This window comes from Engraulis encrasicolus, chromosome 8, assembly GCF_034702125.1.
Source record: "Engraulis encrasicolus isolate BLACKSEA-1 chromosome 8, IST_EnEncr_1.0, whole genome shotgun sequence".
NCBI lineage: Eukaryota > Metazoa > Chordata > Actinopteri > Clupeiformes > Engraulidae > Engraulis > Engraulis encrasicolus.
In genome coordinates this window covers 15836032-15862133 of record NC_085864.1, presented here as the reverse complement: position 1 = coordinate 15862133, position 26102 = coordinate 15836032, and the positions used below count along the sequence as shown (strand labels likewise).

The window sequence follows — 26102 nt, the reverse complement described above, 5'->3', positions numbered from 1 at the left end:
AGCAGAGGAGGAGAGGAAAGGAGAGGAAGACTGGAGCAGAGGAGGAGAGGAGAGGAGAGGAAGACTGGAGCAGAGGAGGAGAGGAGAGGAAGACTGGAGCAGAGGAGGAGAGGAGAGGAGAGAAGAGAGGAAGACTGGAGCAGAGGAGGAGAGTAAAGGAGAGGAAGACTAGAGCAGAGGAGGAGAAGAGAGGAGAGGAAGACTGGAGCAGAGGAGGAGAAGAGAGGAAGACTGGAGCAGAGGAGGAGAAGAGAGGAAGACTGGAGCAGAGGAGGAGAGGAGAGGAAGACTGGAGCAGAGGAGGAGAGGAGAGGAAGACTGGAGCAGAGGAGGAGAGGAGAGGAAGACTGGAGCAGAGGAGGAGAGGAGAGAAGAGAGGAAGACTGGAGCAGAGGAGGAGAGGAGAGGAGAGGAAGACTGGAGCAGAGGAGGAGAAGAGAGGAGAGGAAGACTGGAGCAGAGGAGGAGAGGAGAAGAGAGGAAGACTGGAGCAGAGGAGGAGAGGGGAAAGGAGAGTTCCCAGAGAACAGCGGAGCGAAGGAGAGAGGAGAGAAGAGGAAAAGAAGAGTCAACCACCCCCAAACTACTAAGTTGGTCATTCTTACAGTATTCTATGACCCAGACAAAACGTCCAAAATAACGCACATGCACTCTTCACAGCTCTACCCGCTGTGCATGAGGGCATTGCTCCTTTAGGATGCATGAAGGAGCAAGAGCAGGAGCAGGAGGAGGAGGAGGAGAAGAGGAAAGGCAGAGTAGAAGAGGAGAGGAGATGTGAGGGATGGGCATGGAGATGGGGAGGGTAGGACAGGGAAAAGAGGTTGGGAGGGTAGTAGACAGCATATACTGTAGGTCTGTTGTTGGGAAAGGAATAGGAACAGTGAAGCATAGGGGTGGGGAGGGGAGAAGATGGGGGAGGGAGGAGAGAATGAGAGGAAAGGAAAGCAGGAGGGGTCGAGTGGGAAGTGGAGAAGCAGAGGGAAGAGGATGAGTCGGAGGAGGGGAGGGGAGCAGGAGAGGGAAGTGGAGGGGAGAACACAGGAGGGGTTAAAGGAAAACGTCGGAAATTTTCAATTTTCCTATTTATGATGACACATGTCCCAAAAAATCGATTTCTCATCTTTTTTACATTTTTAACCCGTAGCCTTGCACTCCCATATTTTTTTTTACAACTAGCCATGGGCGCAGCCATTTTCAGCAGAATATTACGTCAGAAAGAAAATTGTATTTGTGCAGCGGATCATTCTACTTAGTTCTAGAACAGTGGCGGAAGGCTAGGGAATGATTTGGGTGAAGACGCAGCGCTGTCACAACGCACTAGCACCAAGGACAGCGGTCATTCATTTGTTCACAGCAAAACCCAAATGAGAGGGCAACGAAACAGTCCAACATAATTTATCCTCTGATATGAATCCTAATATCAACTTTATAATAAATTGCAGCCCATTGCTGGTTTGCAGGCCTATGCTATGAATGTTGTGACTTTCCCCCCCTAACTTCTGCACGCTGGTAGGCCTTGTTGTCACGGCAGTAAGCAGTCAAATATTTAGCGACACAAAGGCAGTCCGAATAAAGCAGTCGTAACAATTCTGGAGTTATGTTTGTGAAACATAGCCCTACACTATGTCCAACAATTTGGCTTCACGCCGTCTGTCAAGTCTGCTGGCTAACCAGCAACATTTCAACACACCAGCATACATTACACGATTTGCAGCAGTCTACCAACCTGCGTTTCCTTGTGCTTATCCTGTCGCTAAAAAGGGGGGTTAAACTGTCTCTTTCTGACCAAGATACGGGCGATTTACAATGCCATTCCGAGATGGGATCACCACCATCCCGGTTTTATGACCCATGTTTTAAATTTGTTTTCTATCTTCCTGACAGCCATCTCATTCAGTTTTAAAACTATATGCAAAGTGCAACTATTTTTTACTCGTCTGTATGCTCGAACATAGGCACAATTTACGCTCACGTTGGAAATTATGACCAGCTGGTGCAACCCACTGCAGAAGTCTGGGTACTCGTACAGTCTGAAAATATGGACGTTGTGGCGCATCATTTACAGATGCTGCGTTGTCCAACGAAGCGAAAACTACCCCACTTCATTCTCACTGAAATGAAGTTGATACGCAACATAACAACGTGCAGTCTTTTAGACGCACACGAAAAGCTCATGACAAGCACAAGGCAAACTTTGTTCTGTTACCAATTTATTTACCGCAACCTCTGGTCTCATGACCGAGACTGTTTCCAAAACTAGGCCTACACAAATTCTAACAACTAAGCTTACACAAAAACGTGCCGTGTCGGCAAGCTTCAATGGAGGGGTTTTGGGAAGAAATGAACTCTTTCACGAGGGTTGTTATTAGGGGAAAGAACAACACTCAGTTACCATTATAAATATGCTCGCCAGTGGTTTACGCCGATCCCATCCTCTAGCAACTACTAGAGCATAATTAGGCTAGTCTATGAATTATGGCATAGCCTAGGTTAGCCAACTCTGATGGTAAGATGATGCTTTGTCCTTATGACTAAATGCACGGACGGCATTGCATCAACGTGCCACGCTCAGATAATTCATGACACGACTTCCAGAGCCCAATTTCACAAATAATTAATATAATTATGCTACTACTAGGTTAAAATACTTGTCTGTGACCAGTGACTTCATTTTGGCTGTAGGCAACTAGCCTATAATTTGCCAGTCACTGACATTTCAGGAGCACGTTACAGTGCCATCGTAAGTTTGCAACACATCGCAACATGCAAGTTTGCAACATTTTCTTTCGAGGAAAAAAAATATCCTGCTCCCCACAAGCTTTGTCATTATTTGAGAGCATGCAAAGCCATCACCGGAGTTTCGCTAACAAGCTAGGAAAAGCCCATCTACTGCACAAGATATGTCAGATTATGACAGACTGACAATAGGCCTACATTTGATAATGTTTGAACGTAACGTAGGCAACCAGTTTGTTCACAAGAGTTTTCCCAGCGATTGCTATTTTGAAGGTCCACAGTCACAGTGATAAGTCTGATTCCTTCACAGTAAACGGTAAACAACCAAAGTTGCCTACCTTATCTCATCCAAGGCGAACGTCCAAACTGTCCATAGCGTACGAGGATCCTGTCTTGTTTAATACATATCCTCAGTCAGCTATCTCCGGGTCCGAGTCAGAACAATACAGTTCGCTATTTGCTATAAAGTCGCTGCTTTCCATTTCTGTAAATAAACAAGCTGTCAAGTGAAGGGGTCTTCCGCACGAGCGGTCAAATCCATGGGGTCAAGTGGGGGTCACCAGAGAAATTACAAGATGAGAAGCATCATTCCCTGTAGCCAATAAGCTTTGCAGTTCCGGAAGGGTGCCCACCGGGGGGCGAACGCGGGCAAGTGAAAAGCGAATACAGCACCATTGACACCCATTCATTTGGCTGCGAGCGCCATCTAGCTGCAATAGAACGTGTCCACCAGTGAGTGAACCTTCACTTCCGCGTTTTCTTTCTTACGTCATGGCCCTGTTGCCTGAGTGAAAATGGCGGCGCCCGGGGAGGGAGAGCCAGAGCGGTAACTTGAATTTCAAATTCGTGTGTGTTACTATTTCGGGCTGACACATGTACACAAGGTGAGAAATCGATTTTGGGGAACATGTACCAAGGAAAATATAGTAAATTTGAAACTTTCTGACGTTTTGCTTTAAGAGGAAAGTGGAGGGGCAAGAAGGGAAGCCGATAGGAGAGGAGAGGAAAAGAGAGGAGCAATACAAAGAGACAAGGAGAGAAGGGAGGCAAGCAGGCTGAAGAGGAGAAGTGGAGGGCAGGGGAGGGGAGGGAAGCGAGGCAATCGGAGCGCGAGCTCCTTGCTGCCTGACGTCTGACTCAGAATGTCACAGCCGCCCCCCAACACTCTGTGCATGGGTCCCGGGGTGCCTTCACACCTCCCTCCCCATCCCTCTCTCCTACACCACCCACGACGATGCATGCGCGTCTACTTGTGTAGATGTGGTATGTGTTTGTACAAGTGTGTACATGCGCATAAGTACGTGTGTACACAGCACTGTGTTTGCACTTGTGTGTACATGCGCATGAGTATGTGTGTGCACTGCACTGTGCGTGTTGTGTGCATGTGTGTGCGTGCATGGGTAACTGTGTGCATCTGTGGGTACATGTGTGCATCTGTGTGCGTGTGTGTGTGTACAAGGGGGTTAAAGAAGAGAGGCGGGGGTAGAGGGATGGAGGGGAGGGAGGGAGAGGGAGAGAGAAGGAGGAAAAACAGCTCTCCTAACCAACTGTGACAGAGTTTGTCAAGCGATTAGTGTTGGTCATATCTTGCCAAAAATGCCAGGATTTATGTGGGCAAAAGCGCTGGGAATCAGAGGACCGTTTGCTATGCAAATCCACAACACTTCTGTCTGCCCCCTGCCCCCCTCTTCCTCTCCACCTCCTCCCTTGCTCACTCACTCCCTGTCTGCCTGCTTCCTTATTTTTTATTTGTGAGGACTGGATGGGAAGAGGTTGTCTTCCTCGGGAAGCCTGAAAATGGTTTTGTGTTCGAGCTGTCCTCATTTTCTTTTCGGTACTGCCTCGTCCGCTATACAATCCCAGCCTTACAACACATACAGATTATTACAAGACAGGCAGAAAAAAAAGGGGGTGGGGGTTGGGGTGGGGGAGACACAAACCCAATCGAGATAGCTTTGAAGCAGGCAGAGGAAAGAATGAGGCAGAGAGAGAAGTGTGTGTGTGTGTGTGTGTGTGTGTGTGAGTGTGAGTGTGAGTGTGAGTGTGAGTGTGAGTGTGAGTGTGAGTGTGAGTGTGAGTGTGAGAGAGAGAGAGAGAGAGAGAGAGAGAGAGAGAGAGAGAGAGAGAGAAAGAGGGAGCAAGTTGGAACGATGGCTCAAGCAAACAAATGAGTATTAGAGAAGGGAATGAATGTACATCTTAAAATGTGACCCTGTCCACAAGGTCTAGAAAAGAGTGTGAATTGTACATATGAGCGAGCGAGCGAGCGAGCGAGCGAGAGAGAGAGAGAGAGAGAGAGAGAGAGAGAGAGAGAGAGAGAGAGAAGATAGAGCCGAGAGAAAATATGGACAAGGTCCGCTTTCTTTATTGTGATCCAACCTCTACATGTTTGTTTGGAGGAAGACGGGGAGAACAAGGACAAGTGGTTTATTGTGACAACCGCTTGCGGGGCCATCCAACCGCCTAATCCACCTACCTACCCACCACCCACCTACCTACCCCATTCAAACTAACCTCTCTCTCCAAATACATTTTATATAGGTTTAAAAAGTATGTTCTCAAAATATTTGAATGGCAAGAATGCACACATAGATGATGGAACGTCTGATCAGTCATAATAAAATGCAAAGGTTAAAAAAAAACATAATTATGCAATTAAACTTACAAGCCTCTCTGTCACTGTGTCTCTCTCTCTCTCTCTCCCTCTGCCTGTCTCTCTCTCAGAGGGGAAGGTGCAAAGTCACCCCTGGATGTTTTCGCTGACGACAGTTCTTGGTTGCCGTGGTGATTGCATTAGCCGGGCCTGGGCACATCAGAGGCACTCAGCAGCGTCTGTGGCGTGCAGGCGGGCTGGCGGAGTAGGAGGCGGCACCTCTGATGGCTGATGGGAGTCTGTGCTGCCGCCCCAAATTGAGTTGTGGAGACCGGCAATAATTTCCCAGAGGCTAATTTAAACCTCATCATCAAGCGCAGTGCCGGTGTGCGGTGTAATAACGCAAACCTGTCATTAACGTCAACACACTTGCTCGCTCGCTTCGCTTGCAGTGTTGTGTGTTGTGTTGACATTCGATTTTGAGAAAACATGACAACAGTTGACTTGGTCCCGAGAACAGGGGTGGGTGATAGGTGATCACAACACCATCAATGCCTGATATTAACTCGAACAGGCATAGCGGTTGATTTTTCACTCTTTTTTTTCCTAAGAACTCTCAAAGTCCCACTTTGATGATGCCGTCTTCGTAAGAAAACTGCTGGGGATTATTTGACCCAATGAAAACTCAGCACTCAAACACCTTTTAGTCTGCTGCCGTGAGACTGTGTGATAGTCAAGGGGGAGGAAAAAAGAAGGAAAAAGGGGTGGGGGAAAAAAGAGAAAATCTTGAAAGGAGTCCAAAACATTATGAGTGAACAGATGTTCTCTCTTTTGCCAGGCATCAGGCTCTTTATAAATACCTGATACACTCTGATAAGTCACCCATGCATGTCTTATGACCCCGATTTTAAGTGCTGTTCTATTTTTCCCCTCTCTGCTCCCTCCCTCTTTTTCATCCTACTTCCATTGACACGGTTTTCGACAACTGATTTTTCTCCAAGTGAGTTCAGAGTCAGCCAAACAAACCTCTTTATTCCTTCGCTCCACATACGCCAAGACAGCGGTTGCCAACCTGGGGGTCCGAACCCTTATGTGGTGGTACTACAGGAGGATCGCACTTGATTTAATTTACATATTATCATACTTTAATGGAGTGATGTTTGCCTGGCTCTTGCCCGACCTGTAGTTCTGCGCAGCTTACAAGGCTAGAGTGATGAGACGTGCCCAATCAAAGGCACTTAGGTTCAAAAGCGGGTCCCAGCAGAAAAAGTTTGGACACCACTTAGCCAAGACTGTGCACGTTTTTTTGAAAAACATGGACGTTGTGTTTGATCCTAACTGCATGACTAACGTAATTACAATCTATACTTGGAACTGTAGCACATCACAATAGAAGTCAATCAGTGATCTCCCAACAAGTTTTTTTTGTCTTCTACATTCTAGGCTTGAACGTTTTCAAATGTTTAATATCCCTTCGTTTCCCCCTGACCTTATAATATACATTGGAATTTCAGCATTGCACATAAATCGGTTGGTATGGGCAATTATGGACCATTCTGATGCAAGCAACTGTACCTCACAGTATTGCAATTCATACAAATGACATTTTACAACACCCTGATACACTTTCCAAAATTGTGGTCAAGCCCAGATACATTTAGCCTGATTATCATCGATGTTCAAATCTCTTCGAGACTTGGTCTGACCAAGAGCATAACAATTATCATTTCCCAAATGGCATGGTTGACCCGTCTCCCTTGGTTTGCTTATGGCCGTTTGCTTACTGACAAAGTTGGAGGAGTTCCCGTATTTTCGGGAACTCCGAAAGTACCGGTACTTGCAATGCTCTTGACCTGACTAGTTGCAACTAAAAAGCGTCACTAGGAGGGCACAGCCTGGCTAGAAACATTAGCCATTCCCCAAAGTCCTACACAACAAGGTCCGAAATTGTATTCCCTATTTGTATTTGTATTTTTTTGCTGGCTAGTATTTGCAGTTAAAATCGTTACAGAGTGCCGAGGGGGTGTGGTGTGCTGTATGTGCGTATGTGAGCCTTGAGTGTGCGAGCGTGTGTGTGTGTATGCACGTGTGCGTGTGTCTGTGAGAAAGAAATTGAAGGTGCAGCTGTACTGATGCGAGCACACGGCACCTTTTCATTTCAGAGGTAGCCCTACATGCTACAAATCAGGCCTCTTTTTTTCGTTGAGCGGAGCTCCGGAGGTAGTCTGAGGCAAGCCATTGAAAGTGGATTGAAAAGAGGAAAACGAGGTAATTTTGATGGCGCCGTTCTGCCCAAATCAAACATACAACAACGCTTGGCAGAAGGAAATACCCTACCTTTGTTCGCATCTGAAGACAGTCTGGCAGGTTTCCTTTTTTCTTTTGCCTCCATTTTTTCCTCAAATTATTGTTCGAATGAATAGACATAAATGAGGTTTTTCCACAACAGGCAGAAACACCAAGAACAAACCAACTCGATACAGGAAAAAAAAAAACATTGCAGGCTTTTTGTGCTGTTGAAATGGGAAAGAAAAAAAACTCAATAAAGGGGCGAGTACAATTTCCACTTCTCCCCAAAGAGTTGTCGTCAAATAATCATCTCCAATTACATCCTTCGACTTACATTGTACGTCTCCAGCTTCACTCTGTTGCGGAGAACAAAAGTGTTGAAGTTGGCTTGCTGGAAGATCTCATCAAAAGCCGCCTCATTCTGTGCCAACAGACAAAAAACAGAAACAATAGAGAACGTAAGTGCACAACTTGGAGAACAGTGGCAGTGGTTGTTTTGGTTGAGTCTGTGCAAGTGTGTGTCTGGTGGTCTACAAGAGTAAATGTGTGTGTGTGTTGAGACATTTTGTATTCTTTTGTTAGTTTTTTTTTTTTGAAAGGTCTGGCCTGTTTCAATGTTCAACGAACTCCCTGAAACTGGTGTGGTCACCTCTGATGGTGCTCATTCTATTTGGAGGGACCCGGGTTTGAGTTTGGCTCGAACCGTTCAAACTCCTTTCCTGCCAATCTTTTCCACAGCCCATATGATTAAAAGCACAGTGCACCTTAAAAAAAAACTTCAAAAAGAAGAGGGGAGTCTAAGGGGCCAGCTACATGGGAACGATTTTCTATGCCAGTGACAACGTTCCCCTGGGTTAACCATATGAAACCCACCAGAAACGTGGCACAAACGAGTTTTTTGAATAATGGGTTCCAGAGTGCGAAAATCGAGTAACGCAGGCCTTTGCGTTGCCATTGTTACAGGCGAAACGGATTTGTTTACATCTGCGTCACAGCCACATGGCCAAAAACAGTGAGGTAGCCTATCTTCACAATGACCACTAGCTTTGCGCACAACATTAATTCCATGCACAATGGCATCATCAGACAACTGTTTGTGTGGACTGTGGAGACTTTCATTTCTACCACGTCAATATTTTACGTTTCAAACTGCCCAGTGTGGGTCACTCGTGTTCAAAATCTTAAAAAAAAAAAAAAAAAAAAAAAACTGACAAACACGAAGCAAAGCTTCATATTATCTTTTAACTGCGCACCCAGTTATCAGCAATGCATATTATGTATATGTCACTAGTTGAAACAGGCGTAATGGGCAGAAAGAGAAGCGGTGAGCGCGCAGCAGCCTCCAGAGGAGGGAGAAATACCTGCCCGGTATTGGTATTCAACACCTTAGTTTAAACTTCTCAAATTAAAAAAACAGCATAAAGCGTCAACAACAGATGCCTAAATGGCAATGATTCGCTACTCTAGTCACTCCACAAGCTACACAAGGTGCCACAAAGCTGGTAGCCTATTTTCCCACGTAGCACTCACTTCAGCATAATGAAAAATAACAACTATGCGATGCTGGTTTTGAATATAAGTCGGCTAGCAGCAAATGCTAGTACACATGTTGGGATAAGAAGTTCCTTTAGTAACTTGACATGCTCCTCCTGCATACAAAACATCATACTTAACTAATGAAAGGAGTAAAGACATCAGACTTACAACTTCGTGAGGGCCAACCAATTATGTAGACTGTAAACTCCCTGGCGATTGTTCTAATGTCTTCCAAAATATTCCAGAAGTTGCAGCATGTTGCAGCTTATTCTTGTAGGAGCAACTTTGTCACGAAGCATGGTGCTGCTAAGCAGCATGATTCAGCACAGTCTGTTGTTTTATCTAACTTGTCTCTGTGGCATCTAGTAATGTTCAATTATGCAGCTTGCACATTCTGATATTCTGAACCTGCTATGTAGGCCTACGCGCTTGCGGAGAGTAAAGCATAATAAAACCGTCTTTCGCTTTTTACAAAGGGGGGAAATGACGCTATTTTTTTGTTAAACTATCCGTCGCTTAAAATGGACATAACTTCGGAATGGGAGAGGCTAGAAATGTATCGTTTTTAGTAATAAAAAGCTAAGATCTTCAGCTTTTAAACAAGCCATGGCATATGTCTGTAGATCGAAAACAAAATTTGCTGGGTCTGTTTAAAAAAAATGAAACTTTCTGGCACTGTCAGAGACTGGTGCAAGGTCCCTACGTGACAGGTAATTTGCATGATAAGAGTATGGGCGATCACGACCATTAGCGAATACTTTGTTCTCAACAACTTCACATAAAGAAATGTGTATTCTGAAGCAAGACTGTCGTTGTCATCAGGACATGATCTTTTACTGAAACATGCTGTATGGTTGCAACTTAATTGCAACTCGGATTCAAAAAAACCCGCGTTGCGGTGTCATCTGGCCGAGGCTTAATTTCGCCGTTGTGAGCAGTGAAGTATCTCTCTTTCACAAGGCCTGTCCACATCCCTGACCACAGCCCTTGGCCACACTTTTATCTGAGACAGAGAGGGATGAAGGGTGAAGGGGGGGAAGAAAAAGAGACTGAGAGAGAGAGAGAGAGAGAGAGAGAGAGAGAGAGAGAGAGAGAGAGAGAGAGAGAGAGAGAGAGAGAGAGAAAGAGACACAAAAAGATTGACTAACCGTGTCCTTGAGCTGCCCAATGTAAGCAGCATTCTGTCCCAGAATGGCTTCAGCTGTGTCTTGAAAGCACATCACCCACTGGTTATCACCAAAGTCAGCGATGTTAGCCTGGTAGGGGGGAGCACAAGATTGGTGGGGAGAAAACCACAGGGAGGGATGAAAGGGGTCAGACAAAACAAAACTGGAGAGCTAGAGAGACGCATACAAACAAAGTAAAAAAGAAAGGTGTGTGCGTCTGTGCGGGTGTGTGTCTAATAACACTAGCTACTATCCATCATACACACCGAAGGGCCACCTCTAGACTTGTACTTCTGTGACATTCTGGCCAACGCTGGGTCTAGGCTGACGTGTTGTGACAAGACTGTGTCAGGCTCACAGTCAGTATCTGTGGTATAGCTATACATCGCGTCAGACTACAATGCCAAAGCTTAAGTGACAGACAGAGGTATAGTTATACATCGAGTCAGACTCAATGGCAATATCGCAGTGAGGGAGAGCTAGAAAGGTACAGCTACATAAAGTCAGACTCGATGCCAATGTCAAAGTAGCTCAGTCAGAGGTACAGTTATACATCGCGACAGACTGAATGGCACTGACAAAGTGAGACAGAGGCAGGGGCGGCGTAATCTGGCTTTACCATCCCCTCGCACTTATTGAACGGCGAAATTGAGAAACATTTAGTGGAGGGAGGGGTGAACTTCATTGAAATGTGAAATATATGTCAGGTTTTATCCAATCACTGACATTTGTTTATGACACTGAAAAGCTATCACTAAAAAAGTGCTTTTGCAAAAACAAAAGGTAATCATCTTATAATTCCCCCCCGCTGATCTGGCTTGCAGCAGTTGCCATAGTAATTAATTGAGCAATAACATATTGAACACCAGAGGTGTGACCAAGTCACTAATGTGCAAGTCACAAGTAAGTCTCGAGTCTTTCCACTCAAGTCCGAGTCAAGTCACAAGTCAAGACACATCTGACCAAGTCAAGTCCAAGTCCAAGTCGTACCCCAGCCAAGTCAAGTCCAAGTCCAAGTCTCATTTTTTTTCAAGTCCTTACCAAGTCACAAAGGGATATTCTATTTGCAATCACAATTTCGATCATAAATTCATTAGTATAATAATGAGACCTGAGTAAAAAGATGACAATTACTAAAACAGTTGCTGAGAAATCAGTCTAAACCAAACTACTGCTTGTGCTGTGTATGTAAAATGACATTTAATTTCATATTTTTTTTCACATAAAAATACATTTCATGTGAATTTGTACTTAAACAAAGGAGCAACCATATGCCAAATATTTACTGCCCAGTGGGCAAATAGTCCTGTTTGCAAGAATGTGTGCGTATGTGTGTGTGTCCGTTCCATCATCTGATGGCATAAACCTATTCCACTACTCCACCCTGGTCTTGGTGGTGGGCCGGTCATATCTAGTCAAGGTTGTAAGTTATACAGACTCAAGCATCATAACGCTAAGGACAGGACTATGGTTAACTTTTTCACTAGGAGCACAGGCAGGGCCGCTGACCGCTTTGGCTGGAAGGTTTTGTCAAGACATTAGGGGTGCATATTACACTTCCGACCTGAAAACGCGGATTCACACTTTCAGCGTACTACAAGTATGTTTGAATTTACCCACAAAGGCCAAGGGTGAAAGTAGTAGCCTATTCATGTCTTACAGGTGCTACCCACCCTCCCCCCCTCTCTTTACTGTAACACTCGACTAATGTAAACATTTTGGTTTGGCTTTAAAAGACGCCATTTTCCCTAAGGTACCAGCTCACCATTCTCATCAAGATATGACATACAGCAGGGGTAATCAATTTCTTTTTTTTTAAATTGAGCCATGTGTGTGTGTGTGTGTGTATGTGTGTGTGTGTGTGTGTGTGTGTGGGTGTGCGTATGGGGGGTGGGGCTACACATGTGAGACAGGATGAGTTAACAGCACAGCTCAGCAGGCAGCCCTGTCTCAGCTGGTCCATGATGTTCACTTCATCCCATTATCTGTGAACCAAAAGCTGAGCATTGACAGTGTCATAACTGTGAACCCACCAATGAGCACATGCATGGTGCAGCACTAGGCTATAGTCTGTTGTAGGCTACGTGCCAACAGTAGGCCTATTTAGCCTAGTAGACACTTGTCCATATGGGCTAAGAAATGAGGACAAAGTAGGCCTAGTTTGTTGGATTAAATTCCTGGTAAAGTAATGATGAATTTCCCGAATTTCCCCCTGGGGATCAATAAAGTTACTCTACTACTCTACTCTACTATTGTTGAAGCTGATATCGGCATTGTCGCTTTCCCCCTCACATTCTCGCCGCAATGGCCCATCACCAACCATTTTTACTGCGACACAGTCCAAGTTAACTAGAACTTCGTTTGCACAGTCATTAATCCACGTCTTGTTCATTATATTAGGCTACTAGACTATTCGCCAGCACGCTGTCAATAGCGCTGCAGAATGTCAGTTATGGCAACGAGGCAAACTTGTTCTGCGCTTCTACAGTGTAGGAAAAAGTAATGCCCTATCCAACATTTCGCTCTCATTTTTCCCGAACGAATATGCGCCTCGCGCCATGCTCTTGTCTCCCTGTTCTCCCCAATCGCCCTCTCCTCCCCCACAAAGGCACTTGTATGCTGTCCATCTGTTCACTGTCCAGGTCATAAATTGTAGCCAAACAAAGTTCTGGATCTATGTTTCCTGATTTTTGTTAATTTGGAAAACAGGGTTACATCCCAGTTCTCCAGTGCTGGCGTCGTGTAGCTCTAACGTGTTATTTCCAAGCAGTGGTAATTGCGACTCCAAACTCCCCCAAAATATAACAAAGCATGTAGTTCGAACTGTGAGAAACATAAGATAAAGCGGTGTCGACATCACGAGATACAAGGTTCGCGCGCGCAAGGATTGGGCTGCAGGAGCAGCACGCGAGAGGGAACATGCTTTTTATCCACGGGAGCCGACCCACGCCCATGTCTTGCGCTGCTCAGCAGTAGCTTGCAACCTCTACCTCGCATTACATTTAAACTTCACGATAGGCTGCATTAAAGATTGCGTTTGAACTGGTGTGGCTGACATGATAGTGTGTCAAGGCTGAGTTTTAAAACTTTCAAGGAACAGGTATGGCATTATCTTACCATTTGACACATGGGACACTGCTACTCTGCGCGTTCAGCTGGATGAGGCGGTATTCCAGGAATCAAAGATAGCCCTGATGTCCTTAGAAATGTTCCGATTCAAGTCATCGAACAACAAGCAGTGAGGTTCGGGGCGCATAGCTTGTTTATAGCCCTCAAGCGCAAGCTTCGCGGGAAGCAGTGTTGCTTGCGCTCAGTTTCTTCAAAGTTTTTCCAATAGCCATGAAGTATTCCTCATCTCGCGCCTTGACCAATTATTTGACCATTTTGGTCGTTTGTCTTGTCTCTTTGCAAGACTGTCATGAATAGGCTATAGGCTAAATTATTTCCCTTTGGAACCATTCACCCAGCATCTAAAGTAGGCAACCGGTGGAGCTCTTTTGATGAATGCAAGACCAAGTGTTCTCTGCTCGCCGATTTTCGATTGCATGCTGGAAGACTAAGACATGTATAAACGTGTCTTTTTGTAATGATTCTAATATTCAACCGATGGTGGCTGGTCAATGCAAAGAATGTTACCGAGAGGTTACTCTTTCTAGACTGAGGAGCGCGAGCTTAACATGCATTTTCAGCGCGTGGAGTTGTGGTCGTGATATAGCCCTGGGATATCAAGCCATAGCCTACGGACACATCCTGGGTTGGGGGAAACTTAAAAGCAGGCCATATTCGTAACGTTTACCTCGCCACATATCCATCATAACGTGGTTTTGTCCGCGATGGTGGAAATTATTCGCAAGACCTTCACTTTGAAGTGACTGACTCGCAAGCATAGTGTGTGGGAGCGGAACTGCCTTCGGGGGCTGAAGGCAAGCGCATTCATAAAGGACAGGGAAAGCAAAACGGATAGGCGTACGTCCTGTGGTTCAGTTATGTCAGCAGTGTGTGCTTTTTTATTTCAACTGCTTAAATAGCCTAATGTTTCAATGGTCAATGTCCATCACCATTTAGCTAAAATATTTAGACAATTGGTTCTCACTGAATTTCTGTCGTAAGCGAGGGGCGAGAGAGCGAGAGCTTCACGTGTGTAGCCTACATACGCGTGTTACACATCACAGCGCCCCACCACACACTTCCTACACCATTGATAGAAAATATTTGTTGATCACAATGCAAACGTCCATAGCCTACCCTATTAAGAATGCAAAATGAGTTGGGACTGAGAGGGAGATAAATTAACTTCCGCGATGGTTTAAAATGTAGGCTATGTTTGTTCTGGAGACTCGCAAATGGTGTTTCACTGTTGCCACTGGTCGCTGCGTCCAGGCCAGCCGCGTCCGGCCGCATCTGGCCGTCAATGGCATAGCACCGCTTAGGACAATGACGTGATTCAAACAAAGAATGTGGGCGGGCTGTTGCATTCTGAAAACAAGGGTTGGACTTGTACTTTTTTTTTAGACCCAACATGGCAAGTCATGCCAAGTCATTGAAAGTTACAACTGTCAAGTCCAAGTCGAGTCCCGAGTCAAAGGCGTGCAAGTCGAGTCGAGTCGCAAGTCCTTTCTGATCTTGAAATTTCAAGTCGCAAGTCTTCACACGCGCTGACTCGAGTCAGACTCGAGTCCAAGTCACTGGACTCGAGTCCACATGTCTGTTGAACACTATATGGTGATTATCTTTTTTGGCCTTTTGATATGTTAACAGAAAGGGTGGATGTAAATACGTGAGCAATCAGTGACGGCCTTCCGGCGTGATATCTGGCGAGGGAAAACACCTACTGGGCAAGACATCCATTCATATGCATGGAATTGTCAACATCGATAACAAGCGGATCGACATGACCATTCCTAAATGGTAATAACGAACAGACAAATGTATGTGGTCAAAGGTAATTCACAAAAAACCAAACCACCTACAATACCTACTTTAGTAATTTGCATGAAATCGTTAGCAGAGATAAGCTTAACGACATGAGAATTCCTAAACTGTAGTAACGAACACAACCAACTGTAAATCGTTTAAAAAAAAAGTGCACAGAAAAATAGCACTGGACCAACTTCATTGATTTAAATGGAAAGGTCAGCACAGATGACAAGCTTAACGATGGGACTATTCTTAAATGGTAATAATAACAAACAAAACATGTACATGGTCAAAAACAGAGCACTAAAGAGGAAGGAAAAAACAACTGAAGACTGTGGCGAAAGACATTACCTAGGGGGACGAAAAGGACATAAACAAAAAAAAAGACAAGGAATAAAAGGCCAGTGATAAAGGCGGCGGCAGCAGCGGCAAAGAAACACTGAGCTGGTGACACCTGCGATGATTGGCTGACACGGGCTACAGAGGAATTATGAGATCAAGACACGGCCGGGTCAGCAAAGGGCAGACTTCGAAATTGAGGCAGCATCCGCTTGCGTGTGTGTGTGTGTGTGTGTGAAAAACACACATTTCCATTCTTAAAGGGTAAGTTTGGTTCCTTGGCTGAGAGGTGAGCAGCTCTGTGTGTGTGTGTGTGTGTGTGTGTGTGTGTGTGTGTGTGTGTGTGTGTGTGTGTGTGTGTGTGTGTGTGTGTGTGTGCGTAAGTAACACACATTTCCATGCTTAAAGAGTAAGTTTGCTTCCTTGGATGAGAAGCGAGAAGCTCTCGCCCTGTGTGCGTGCGTGCAGCAGTGGATGTGAGGCCCTTGGCTAAATGGCTGCCAAAAGCTGTGTTTCAAACCAAGAAAAGATTTGATACGGCAGGCACAGAGCAGAGCTGTATAAAATAGCAGTGTGTGTGAAAAGTGCATATGCTGAAAAAAGACAAGAGAAAAGGAAAGAGGGATTGACAAAGAGGAACAGAGAAACACCCAAACAGGTCAATCGGTCAATAGGGCCCTTTCGAAAAACCATCCCCAAGTTTTCCTCGGTTGGTTGGCCAAAGTCAGTCATCCTTAGTAAAGTCACTCACCGAGAGCATGAGACGGTACTTGAACTCGGGGAACTCCTTGTCGCACTTCTCACAGCGGTACATGCCGTTCTGCTGGTCCACCACCTTCTTGTTGCACTCCTGGCTGGGGCAGGCCTGGTACAGGCAGTTCTCCTTGCGCATGTGCACCACCGTGCCAATGCAACTGAAGTAGTCCGGCTGCAGGGGGGAGAGAGGCAGAGAGCGAGAGCGAGAGGTAGAGGTAGAGCGAGAGAGAGGTAGAGCGAGAGAGAGAGAGAGAGACTGGTTAACAAGACAGGCCTAGCCAAAGAAGCAATCTTTTCCTCTCACTACTCCTCCCCTCTCACTGAACTCTGTCTCACTCCATTACCTCACCTGAACCCAGACAGTGAAGGGGCACGGTCTGTGTGTGTGTGTGTGTGTGTGTGTGTGTGTGTGTGTGTGTGTCATCTTCTGGCATGCACATGACTGCAAACACACCCACTTACACCCCCCTCCCCCACACACACAGTCCCATCCACCCGCTCATCAACTTCTTGGGAGACTGGTGGAAGCGTCATTAGCAGACTGGCGTGTGTAAATATTTCAGGTTGTGTGCTGCTGATGCTGATGGCTAATGGAGAGCGGGGGCTTCTGAGTGTCTGAGTGCCTTTGCTTAGCTCTGCTAAAAACTCTTATTCTCTGCAGAGCAAGCAGACAGAGGATTGTGGTAATGAATCACGACCAAAACAAAACAAAAAAACTAATACAACTTTTCTTCTCTCAGCCGGGCAAGCAGCCAGTGACTTACAGTGGAGGGGAGAAAAAAAAAGTCCAAGACTACCTATAAAAGTACAGCGGCATTAACAAAGCAAACAACATGTACCTTTCTTTGAATTCAATTGTTCAGCAAGTTTGAAGAGTAAAGGAAGGAACCGCTGCCCAAGGAGACGGTGTTAATTGAAGCTCAGCTGTGCACGGCCTGTCTCCTACTTAAAACACAACTCTACCTTACCCATCCCAACACAACACAACCTACAAATCAAACCCTTCACAATGTCTAAATTGGAAAATGCAAGGCAGCCAAGTCAAGTCGAGCATTGCCTGCAACTTGAGTCACAATGCCCCCCTCCAGCCACCCCCACTACAATATGCAAAGAGCACAACCCCCATAAATATAAATAGGCCTTTAACATAGCATCCGACGGCAGGTAGAGAGGGGTCGGGAAGGGGGTGCAGGGGCAGAAAATAGCAAGAGGCACCTGGAGGGGATTACAGAGCGGTGCGCGAGAATAAATGAATGCATGAGGCGGATGATGCAGCGGCACACTGGGGTACGGAGAGGAGAAGAGGGGTGTAGAGAAGAGGGGTGTAGAGAAGAGAGGAAAGGAGAGCAGAGGAGAGAGGAGGTGTAGAGAGGTGTAGAGAGGAGAGGAAAGGAGAGCAGGGGAGAGAGGAAAGGAAGAGAGGTGTAGAGAGGAGAGGAAAGGAGAGCAGGGGAGAGAGGAAAGGAAGATAGGTGTAGAGAAGAGAGGAGAAGAGAGGAAAGGAGAGCAGAGGAGAGAAGAGAGGAAGAGAGGTGTAGAGAGGTATGGTGCAGAAGGGAGAAATTTGGTGCTGTGCAATGCTGGGTTGTGTCGTGCGGTGCAGACACAGCAAACCCCAATAAGTCAGCAGCAGCGACGGGGGCCTGCCGCAGGGGAACCGCTTCATTAGAGAGAGAGAGAGAGAGAGAGAGAGAGAGAGAGAGAGAGAGAGAGAGAGAGAGAGAGAGGAATGGAGTTTGTGGGCAAAAGTAGTTGGCAAAAGTGAGAGCACGAGAGAGTGTGAATGAGTTAATGAGCTAGAGAAGACATGATGGAGTGAGAGAAAAACATTTTCAGCCAAAAACCTGTTGGTGAGTGAATGCATGAAAAAGAGGAGAGAGAGTGAGTGTGAGAGAGGGTGGGATGAAAGGGTGAAATGGAGAAAATGGGATGCAGAGAGAAAGAGATACTGCTGTGCCACAGACAGCTCTAGGCCCATATGCTGCAGGAGAGGCCTGCAGTCTTACAGAGCAGATCGCAGGATCACAGACAATCAACTGCAAGGGCTACACCCAAACAAAGAGATGGGGAGAGAGGAGAGGAGAGGAAATGAGGGGAGAAGAGGAAAGGAGGGGAGGAATAGTTGTATCCAGGTCAACTGGCTGGCCCAGGGATAGCTGGACCTGGTACAAGGGCTCCAGTGAGTTCGAATAGAGCTCCAGGCAGTGGGATCGTCATTGCAAGGGGAGGGGGGTAGAAGGGTGGGAGTAAGGACTTGGAGCCGATTCAAGTGAGGCTATTGCTTCTCTTCTCTGACTCTAATGGGGATGTTGCTGAAGTCTCTGTTAGCACTGGTCAAAGAACCACCACATGGAAACTGCTGCCCGATAACTGATAGGCCTGACCAACAATAAAACACTGTGTGGACGCCAAAGTTTGCTCCCCTGAGTAACGTTATGTGCTGCCGTAACACAGCACATGAGGGTCGATGCAGTGTAAAATCCATTTTCCCATTGTCCGTGATCAATAACAAACAGCTACAATCATCAAGACAACCGAAGTGAGGGAAGTTTTGGAAAAGTGTGTCCATCGAATGAGGGTGAAAAAAGGGGCGATTGTGGTGATCATGGCGCCTAAGCCAGGAAAAAGCATCTGCATGAAATGACAATGATGATGATGCCCCTTCACAGTGAAAGCAGAGCCATTTAAGTACCATTATTGCTCGGCTCAAAGTTCCATTGAGCTGAATTGGCCATAGAGAGCTCTGATGAATCCATACGACAAGAGGATTGCTGTGTAGAACAGACCATTTTGTAATCGGGGCAGGAGATGGAATAATGCAGGACGTGTCTACGGAACTGCATATTGAAGCATGGAATTAAGATGGGAAAAATGATTAGTTGCTCAATCAATTAAATGGCTGCTAAAACCAATAGCTCATTGCCAAAAGTGCAAAGTAGTACACCACTATGAAGGAGGAATAAGAGAAATATCAGTGAGGCAGTCAAATAGTAGAATAAATCTCTTCAGTGTTTCAAGATCTCTATTCTTTATATTGAGGTCCTTCTTCACTCTGGGATTTTTTAGACCTTCAAGCAGAACATTATGCCTTAACTAGATGACCATAAGCTGGTCTTAACAGTGACTTTTTAAAACCACCCATGCAATAACTGCATGTAGCCTGATGCTGCTGTTCCAACACAAGCACAACCTGTGTCCTATCTTCATTGTAGTCGGACGAGACAGGGCTGGTGGTAACATATCGGCAACTGAACTCGGAAGAATGTAACGGTCAGATCTACTTGCTGCCTATTTAGCATGAGGTTCATCCAACCCTCAACTCGCCACATGGGACCTACCACGGTCCCCCTTACTGAATCATTGATAAGTAAGGCTTTCACAGGTCATACGTTTCAATTATTCAACATGAGCTGCAACCACTGAATACTGAGGTGAGGGCTTTTTTTGGGAGGGCAACAAGGGGTTGGGGGAGGAAGAACGTTAATGAACTGGTCAGAAATAGACAAACAAGCTCAACTTTCTGTCTCAGTGTGCATCAAAATCACGAATTTCCCCTCTACCAAAATAAACTCTGCATACACAAACGGGACCCGCGGCATTGAGTAAACTAAGATGGAAGAGGAGAGCAGGGCTTGTATGCGTTTGTGAAATCTGCATCTTGCTGAGAGGCTCTGTGAAAGTGGCAGTGCGGTGGTGAAAGGGCACCAAGCATAATCAGTGGGGCTGATGAAACTGTTAGTCAACAGCACACAGGCCCATCAAATTTAGTTACCGCTTCCCCGTATCAGGAGAGGGGAAGAACACAAAAAAATGGAATCTGTGATTTGAATTTCTCCACAAAGAGAGCGCAAGTAATTTAGACCACCGTTTATGATGCCCCCGAGCAGGAAGTAGGGGAAACTTGTTTCATAATTTGTACAATGTTTTGCAATCATTCATGTTTTCATCTCATTTTTGAAGGTGGGCCACAGACAAAACTGGCATAGTTTGGCTAGTAGTTTGTTCAACATATGAATCGCACCGTTTCTCCTCTGGACATCCAACAATTACGCCACAGATACATTCTGGATTTTGCTGCATCCTCTAGTTTTTTTTTTCGAGGAAATAAAACTACGAGACAGACAATAACGAGAGATGTTTTCTCTCCGCTTCACTCCCAGACAATAATTGATTTCCCCCTCCCTCTTCTCCCTTCTGTCCTTCTTTTTGGGTATAGTGCTGACCGTTTCTTTTGGTATGCTGTGGGAACTCAACCCCAATTAACTTCTACGAGGGGGGACAATTGATAGCGTGTCACCCAGAAATAAACAGCAAAACCCCTACGGGAGTACTAAATGACAAGAAGGCAAGATGCAGAACTAAAAGGGCTCTCTCTGTAATGACAGGGAAATATCCCACTAAATTACAACCAATTTGATTTGACAAAACACAGGGGCACACTTCACACCATGTTGTTTTGAGCCTCTGAGAGGGGGCAAAATAAACTAAAAACCGAGCGACAGCAATTAATCATCCTAATTCTTTTTTTTGCTGTTGTTTTACTGAGACTACAAGTCATCGTGACTGGACAAAGCAAGGAGGCAAGAGCGGAATGTTGACAATGTTTTTCTTTTCTCTGTGCTATCGTCTTTCGCTTTGTGCTTTAGGCCAAAACAGATACGAGCGAGGCAACGAGCCGGGTCTTGGCAGGCAGGACCAGGGCAGAGAAGAGGCGAGGCGGGGTTAGCTAGGGTGTGTGTGTGTGTGTGTGTGTGTGTGTGTGTGTGTGTGTGTTCTCCAGCCAAGCAGGATGGAGGAGTGGAAATAAGAGCTTGTGACACAGAGTCGCTGCGACAGAGGACAATTAATTGTCACAGGCTTGAACAGCGCAGTGCCTACGGAGACCTGACCTCACATCCTCCCTGAGAAAGACGAGAGGAACTGGGGGAACGACTAAGATGAAACATGTGGGAGTAAGGCTGTGTGTGGTTCTGTGTGTGCCTATATGAATTCATGTCAAAGCTTGTGTACGGTGTGCACAATACTTTCAGGCACAATTGTGGTTTATGTACATGTGCTTTTTGTATTGTGTGCTGTCTGAAAATCTTGTCCATTACGATTTCCCACCTCAAGGGCGATACCCCAAAACATTCACCAAGTGGCAGGGGCTTAGTTCTGCATTGGTTTTTCATCAACAAGACAAAAATCTGGACATGCATCATGGAAGTATTACAGCAGAGGTAAATTACTTTTGTCATCTCACCATCAGCTGCTATTCACTGCCATTGTAATGTGCTTTATTGCTTTCCCCTAGGCATTCTCCGCCCTCTCATGTTAGGTGGGCGGACCACACGTGCGGCCTGGATCAATGGTTCGCCACCAACTGCAAACCACCGTCTGCCATTTTCCGCCCCAGTCGTGACTGCTCCCCGACTCTTGGGAGACAAGTCCGGGTGAGGCACCAAATGGCCAGAAACACCAGGCGTGGGCTCAGCAGGGGGTAGGTAGGGGAGAACCAGCTCAGTGGAGCGCCACAGAGCCGGGCTGTTGCGATACGGAACCGAGCCAAGTCGGACCACACTGCTATTAAGACGGGCGGCGGTGTGCCAGGATCCAGAAGTCACGAGAGGCCTGCCTGCCTGCAATGCTGGGGAGGGTGCTGGGCCAGTGCTGGCAGTGTAATGGTAAACCCGGGGAGAGAGAAAGCGCGCGCCTGGCCAGACAACACAGTAGCGATTAGGAGGCCGAGGTGCAGACTGGAGCCAGGCTGGAGACTCAGACAGGGGTATCATGGGACCGCACACTGGAGCCAGAGAGAGGCAAACACACACAGATGTGTGCAAACTAACACACACGCACACAACATGCTTGTGCATGGAAATACATTCTCATACATACAGTCTGTGTCTGATGCCTACAACAAATCAGACAACCAGGGTTTCTGATTGAGAAATATTGTGCAGAGATGTCTTTGGCAAACAATGCAGACTGAGTGAGACAACAAACATGGGCAAACGTACAGAACACAAGAACGCATACAGACGTACAGAGACAACTTGCTCCGAGTTAGACATCCAGGCCTGGAATTCGAATGCACTTCTACTGGCGGGCTAACGGGGTCTCTGCATCTGTCCGTCTCTTTCTGTCGGTGTGCGAGTCTCTCTCTTCGTCCCTCCTTCCCTCCCTTTCTCTCTCTCCCAAAGTTGAAGATGGCAGGCACTCCACTCCTGTTTGATATGAGGGCACTTCACCCAGGTGTTCCCCAATGGGTTGATCAAAAGACTGCTCTGGCTTTGGTTCTCCATTCTGCTTCTGCTCCGCAGCCTAATATCCCCCACCTCAGCGCTTCCTCAAAAGCCCTTTGTCTGCGTGTCTTTTTTTGATGCAGCTCCTCCTCGCCAGTCTACGCAAATTTCAGCAGACTACTACTTTGATTAAATATTACACAACACCGACTACCAAAAAATAGGGGTGTGAACGGGTGTAATGAAATGACAATTCAGAGACAATGAACGAGTCTGTTCCGATTCAGGAGGGTTCAGATCTCATCATAGCCTCATACAGCGCATATTATGGTTTGGGTGCTTTACACAGGTGTGTCAACGAGAGCTGTACGCGGTATGCTGATGAGCCGGGCGAGATTAATTGCTTCGCTTATCGGACCATAATCACTCAATTGTAAAGCTCAATAAATAGACTCCACTGTAATCTCTACCTTTCATCACAGTGCAGGGAATGTGACTTGAGAAAGAGAGATAGGAAGGAGGAAAGAGAGAAAGAGAGATAGAGCAACATAGGGAGGGCAGAAATAAAGAGAGAGAGAGAGAGCGAGCGAGCAACATAGGGAGGGGGGAGAGAGAGAGAGAGAGAGAGAGAGAGAGAGAGAGAGAGAGAGAGAGAGAGAGAGAGAGAGAGAGAGAGAGAGAGAGAGAGAGATATTATTGGTGGAAGGGCACCTGTGTTAATTGCTAATAAGAATCAGCCAACACGACGGACGAATTTGGGGTATTCCAAAAACTCCAACGTCGTCACGTCTTCTAATAGTGCTGCCGTTTCCATCCCCCTACTCCCCCCTCCTCCTCCACCATCCACACCTCCCCCACCCCAAGCAGAGACACGCCGAGTGGAGAGGGAAGAACACACAGATGCACAGATGGAGCGACAAGGTGACACTGCCTAATAAAGTTTTTGTCTGTTTTAATATAGCCGGCAGTAATATAACGGCCGACTGTAGACGCTGTCGTATGTGGGAGTGGGGGTCTTCTTTGGCTGCGAGGTATGCTTTCATTGAGAAGTCGTGTGTGTCTGCTATGTCCTTGGCCGTCGTGCTCAGAATAAGGTTCTTTTTTTTTGTCCCAAGTAATGCTCTGACAAAAAAGTAAAAGAGGACGAAAGAGCGTAAGGGGTCAGTAAATACATTTTAGTCTTCGTGTGGAAAATGGAATTTTGAATCACCTTGAACTTTGCACAAGTTAAATTGTGCTTTTGAGGAATGTTTGGGGGAGCAGGTTGGTTGAATGGAATCTGTGGGGGCAACAACTGTGTTCCTACCAATTTTTTTGTTGTCGTTATGACAGGCCCTCAACATTACTTGGACTCTTTCAACCATACAAAAACAAACAATGTCAGAACAGTGTATTTTGTTCCCAGACAACTTATTTGAACATTGTTGATCATTTTTAACAGCAACGACACTTATCAAACTGCCTTGAAATGGTGAACATCAAACTGCTTTGAAATGGTGAACAGCAAACAGATGTTAAATTTAGCAAAACATCAATACTGGCAATGTAGCGTTTCAAAATCAAGGGTTATGCATGGCATCTTCTGTCATTATTGGATAAATGTAGAGGTTTTTAATGCATGTACATTATGTTACGAGTCTCACTGTACATTCAGAATACTTTGTGAAAAACTCAACTCTCTCTTGGTGACTTTTGCCATTTCTAGTGTGCGTGGATTTCACAGCCAATCAAAGCTGACAGCAAAGCTACAAACTCCGAGTAACACACAAGATCATATCCTGAGCAACCCTTGGCCATTTGACATGAACTTCCTGTGCGTGATCACAGCCATGCGACTGATGCAATATCCTCCTAGCGTGGCATTTGTACTCCACTGAGCTCTATGACCCACCAATAAAACTTACTGAAAATATGCAACTTACTCTGCCTTCCTCTTTCTTTATTCTGCTCTAGATTTAAACAGACCAATCATGGAAATCAGTGATCCGTGAGCATCCATGACTGTAGTTGAGTATAACTACCAGACTAGTTCTGACGACCGCAGGGCCTTAGGGGCGCTCAGAGCCATCTAATAACAGAGTAGCGCAAACCGGGGACCAGGAAGTCGGTTGCTGATGTGATTCGCGTAGATTAAAATGTTTCTTAACAGTAAACTTCTATTCGTTGGAAACTAACACAGAACCATCACATACCAAACAAAGATTAAGTACAAACAAATTACATTACCTTTACCACATTTTCTGTGTTCTACGGCCACCTCCTAGAACTAAGTAACTTCTAATAGAACTAAAGTCAATGGGGATTTCCATGTTAACGCTCCGTGAGGCTCCATGAGAGCCGCCATTGCTGTGGAAAGATTGGTCCATAGAGGTCTATGGGAATGACATAACTCTGTATTAGATGGCTCTGGGGGCGCTTAATGCAGGACACTGGTAAGGTGTTGCGTCACTAGGAGGGCACAGCCTGGCTAGGACACTGGTACCCAACTGACAGCCTGCAACATGGTCTGGCTGTATTTACCACTTTCATAAGGTAAGCCATGTGGTCTGCCGATTACATCAGTTCATTTACAAGTACAACTGTGTGGGAGGAATGCATTTAAATGAGATGTGAGCGGATGCGTGATCTATGATGCACATGTTGCTTGATATCTGTTGGAATTAATAACACATCCACTCTTCTCCACACTACTAGAAAGTTTAAACAGCCATTTTTCAAGGTGAATGAACATTCTTCCATTTTTATGTACCGGTACATACTGTACACACGTGCAAGCGCATCTGTGTGAAACAGCCTCGTCCCTCCTCCATACCTTCTCTCCGTGGCCCAGATGCTCGTTCTTGACGTCTGAGAGGGTCTTCCAGTTGGTGTTGCCTCCACCACCGCCTCCCCGGGCCTCAGTCATGGTTGTGCCTTCCATGGTATGGCCATCCTTATCATACCTGCAGATTCAGAAGAGGAGCAAAGAGGAAGGGGGGAAAGAAAACTCTCAGTTCATCTGAGGCAACTTTATCTGTCTGGAAGCCGGTGTTCATGTATATGGGATGGTTATCGCACTAATCGAAACCCTCTCTACTCGCTGCATTGATTAGTCTGGCCTTACAATAGCACGGCTCCTGACAGATGTGCATCGACACCAACAGTTTTGCCAATTTGGTTTCTTGATAGATAGCATCTTTGCTATTGACTGTGGTTGACTTTGCCTCTCCCACCCCACCATTACTACAACTCAAGGATAGTCAACGTCAGCAGCATGCAATGTCTTTCTGTAGTGAGCAATAAAGTAGCTAAATCTCCAGTGCCATAACAAAGACTTCTACAAAACAGATGCAACTTAAGACATTGCCTATTTTTTCACAAGTGGGATGAAAAACAAATTACTACAATAAACCGCTAGATACAAGACAAAGAAGAATAGTATTTTTCGATTTCCAAAAAAGCCCATCTACAAACATAGTGAGGCAGTGTTTTTCTCAATGTTTTCAAACAGCCTTAGAAATAAACTCTGCTTTGTACCTTTGGAAAAAAAACAAACGGTGATCTATA

General features: G+C 45.8%; 1 protein-coding gene across 1 annotated transcript in view; it reads right to left on the bottom strand.

The window, feature by feature from the left end:
- The window catches only part of rpa1 (replication protein A1), a 62621-nt gene that overhangs the window by 8480 nt on the left and 28039 nt on the right, over positions 1–26102 (bottom strand). Inside the window, exons 13-16 of the mRNA XM_063205053.1 lie at positions 25369–25498; positions 16328–16504; positions 10303–10410; positions 7953–8039 (exon numbers count right to left, since the gene is read on the bottom strand). Coding sequence (XP_063061123.1) covers positions 7953–8039; positions 10303–10410; positions 16328–16504; positions 25369–25498 — 502 coding nt within the window. The remainder of the gene's footprint in view (positions 1–7952; positions 8040–10302; positions 10411–16327; positions 16505–25368; positions 25499–26102) is intronic.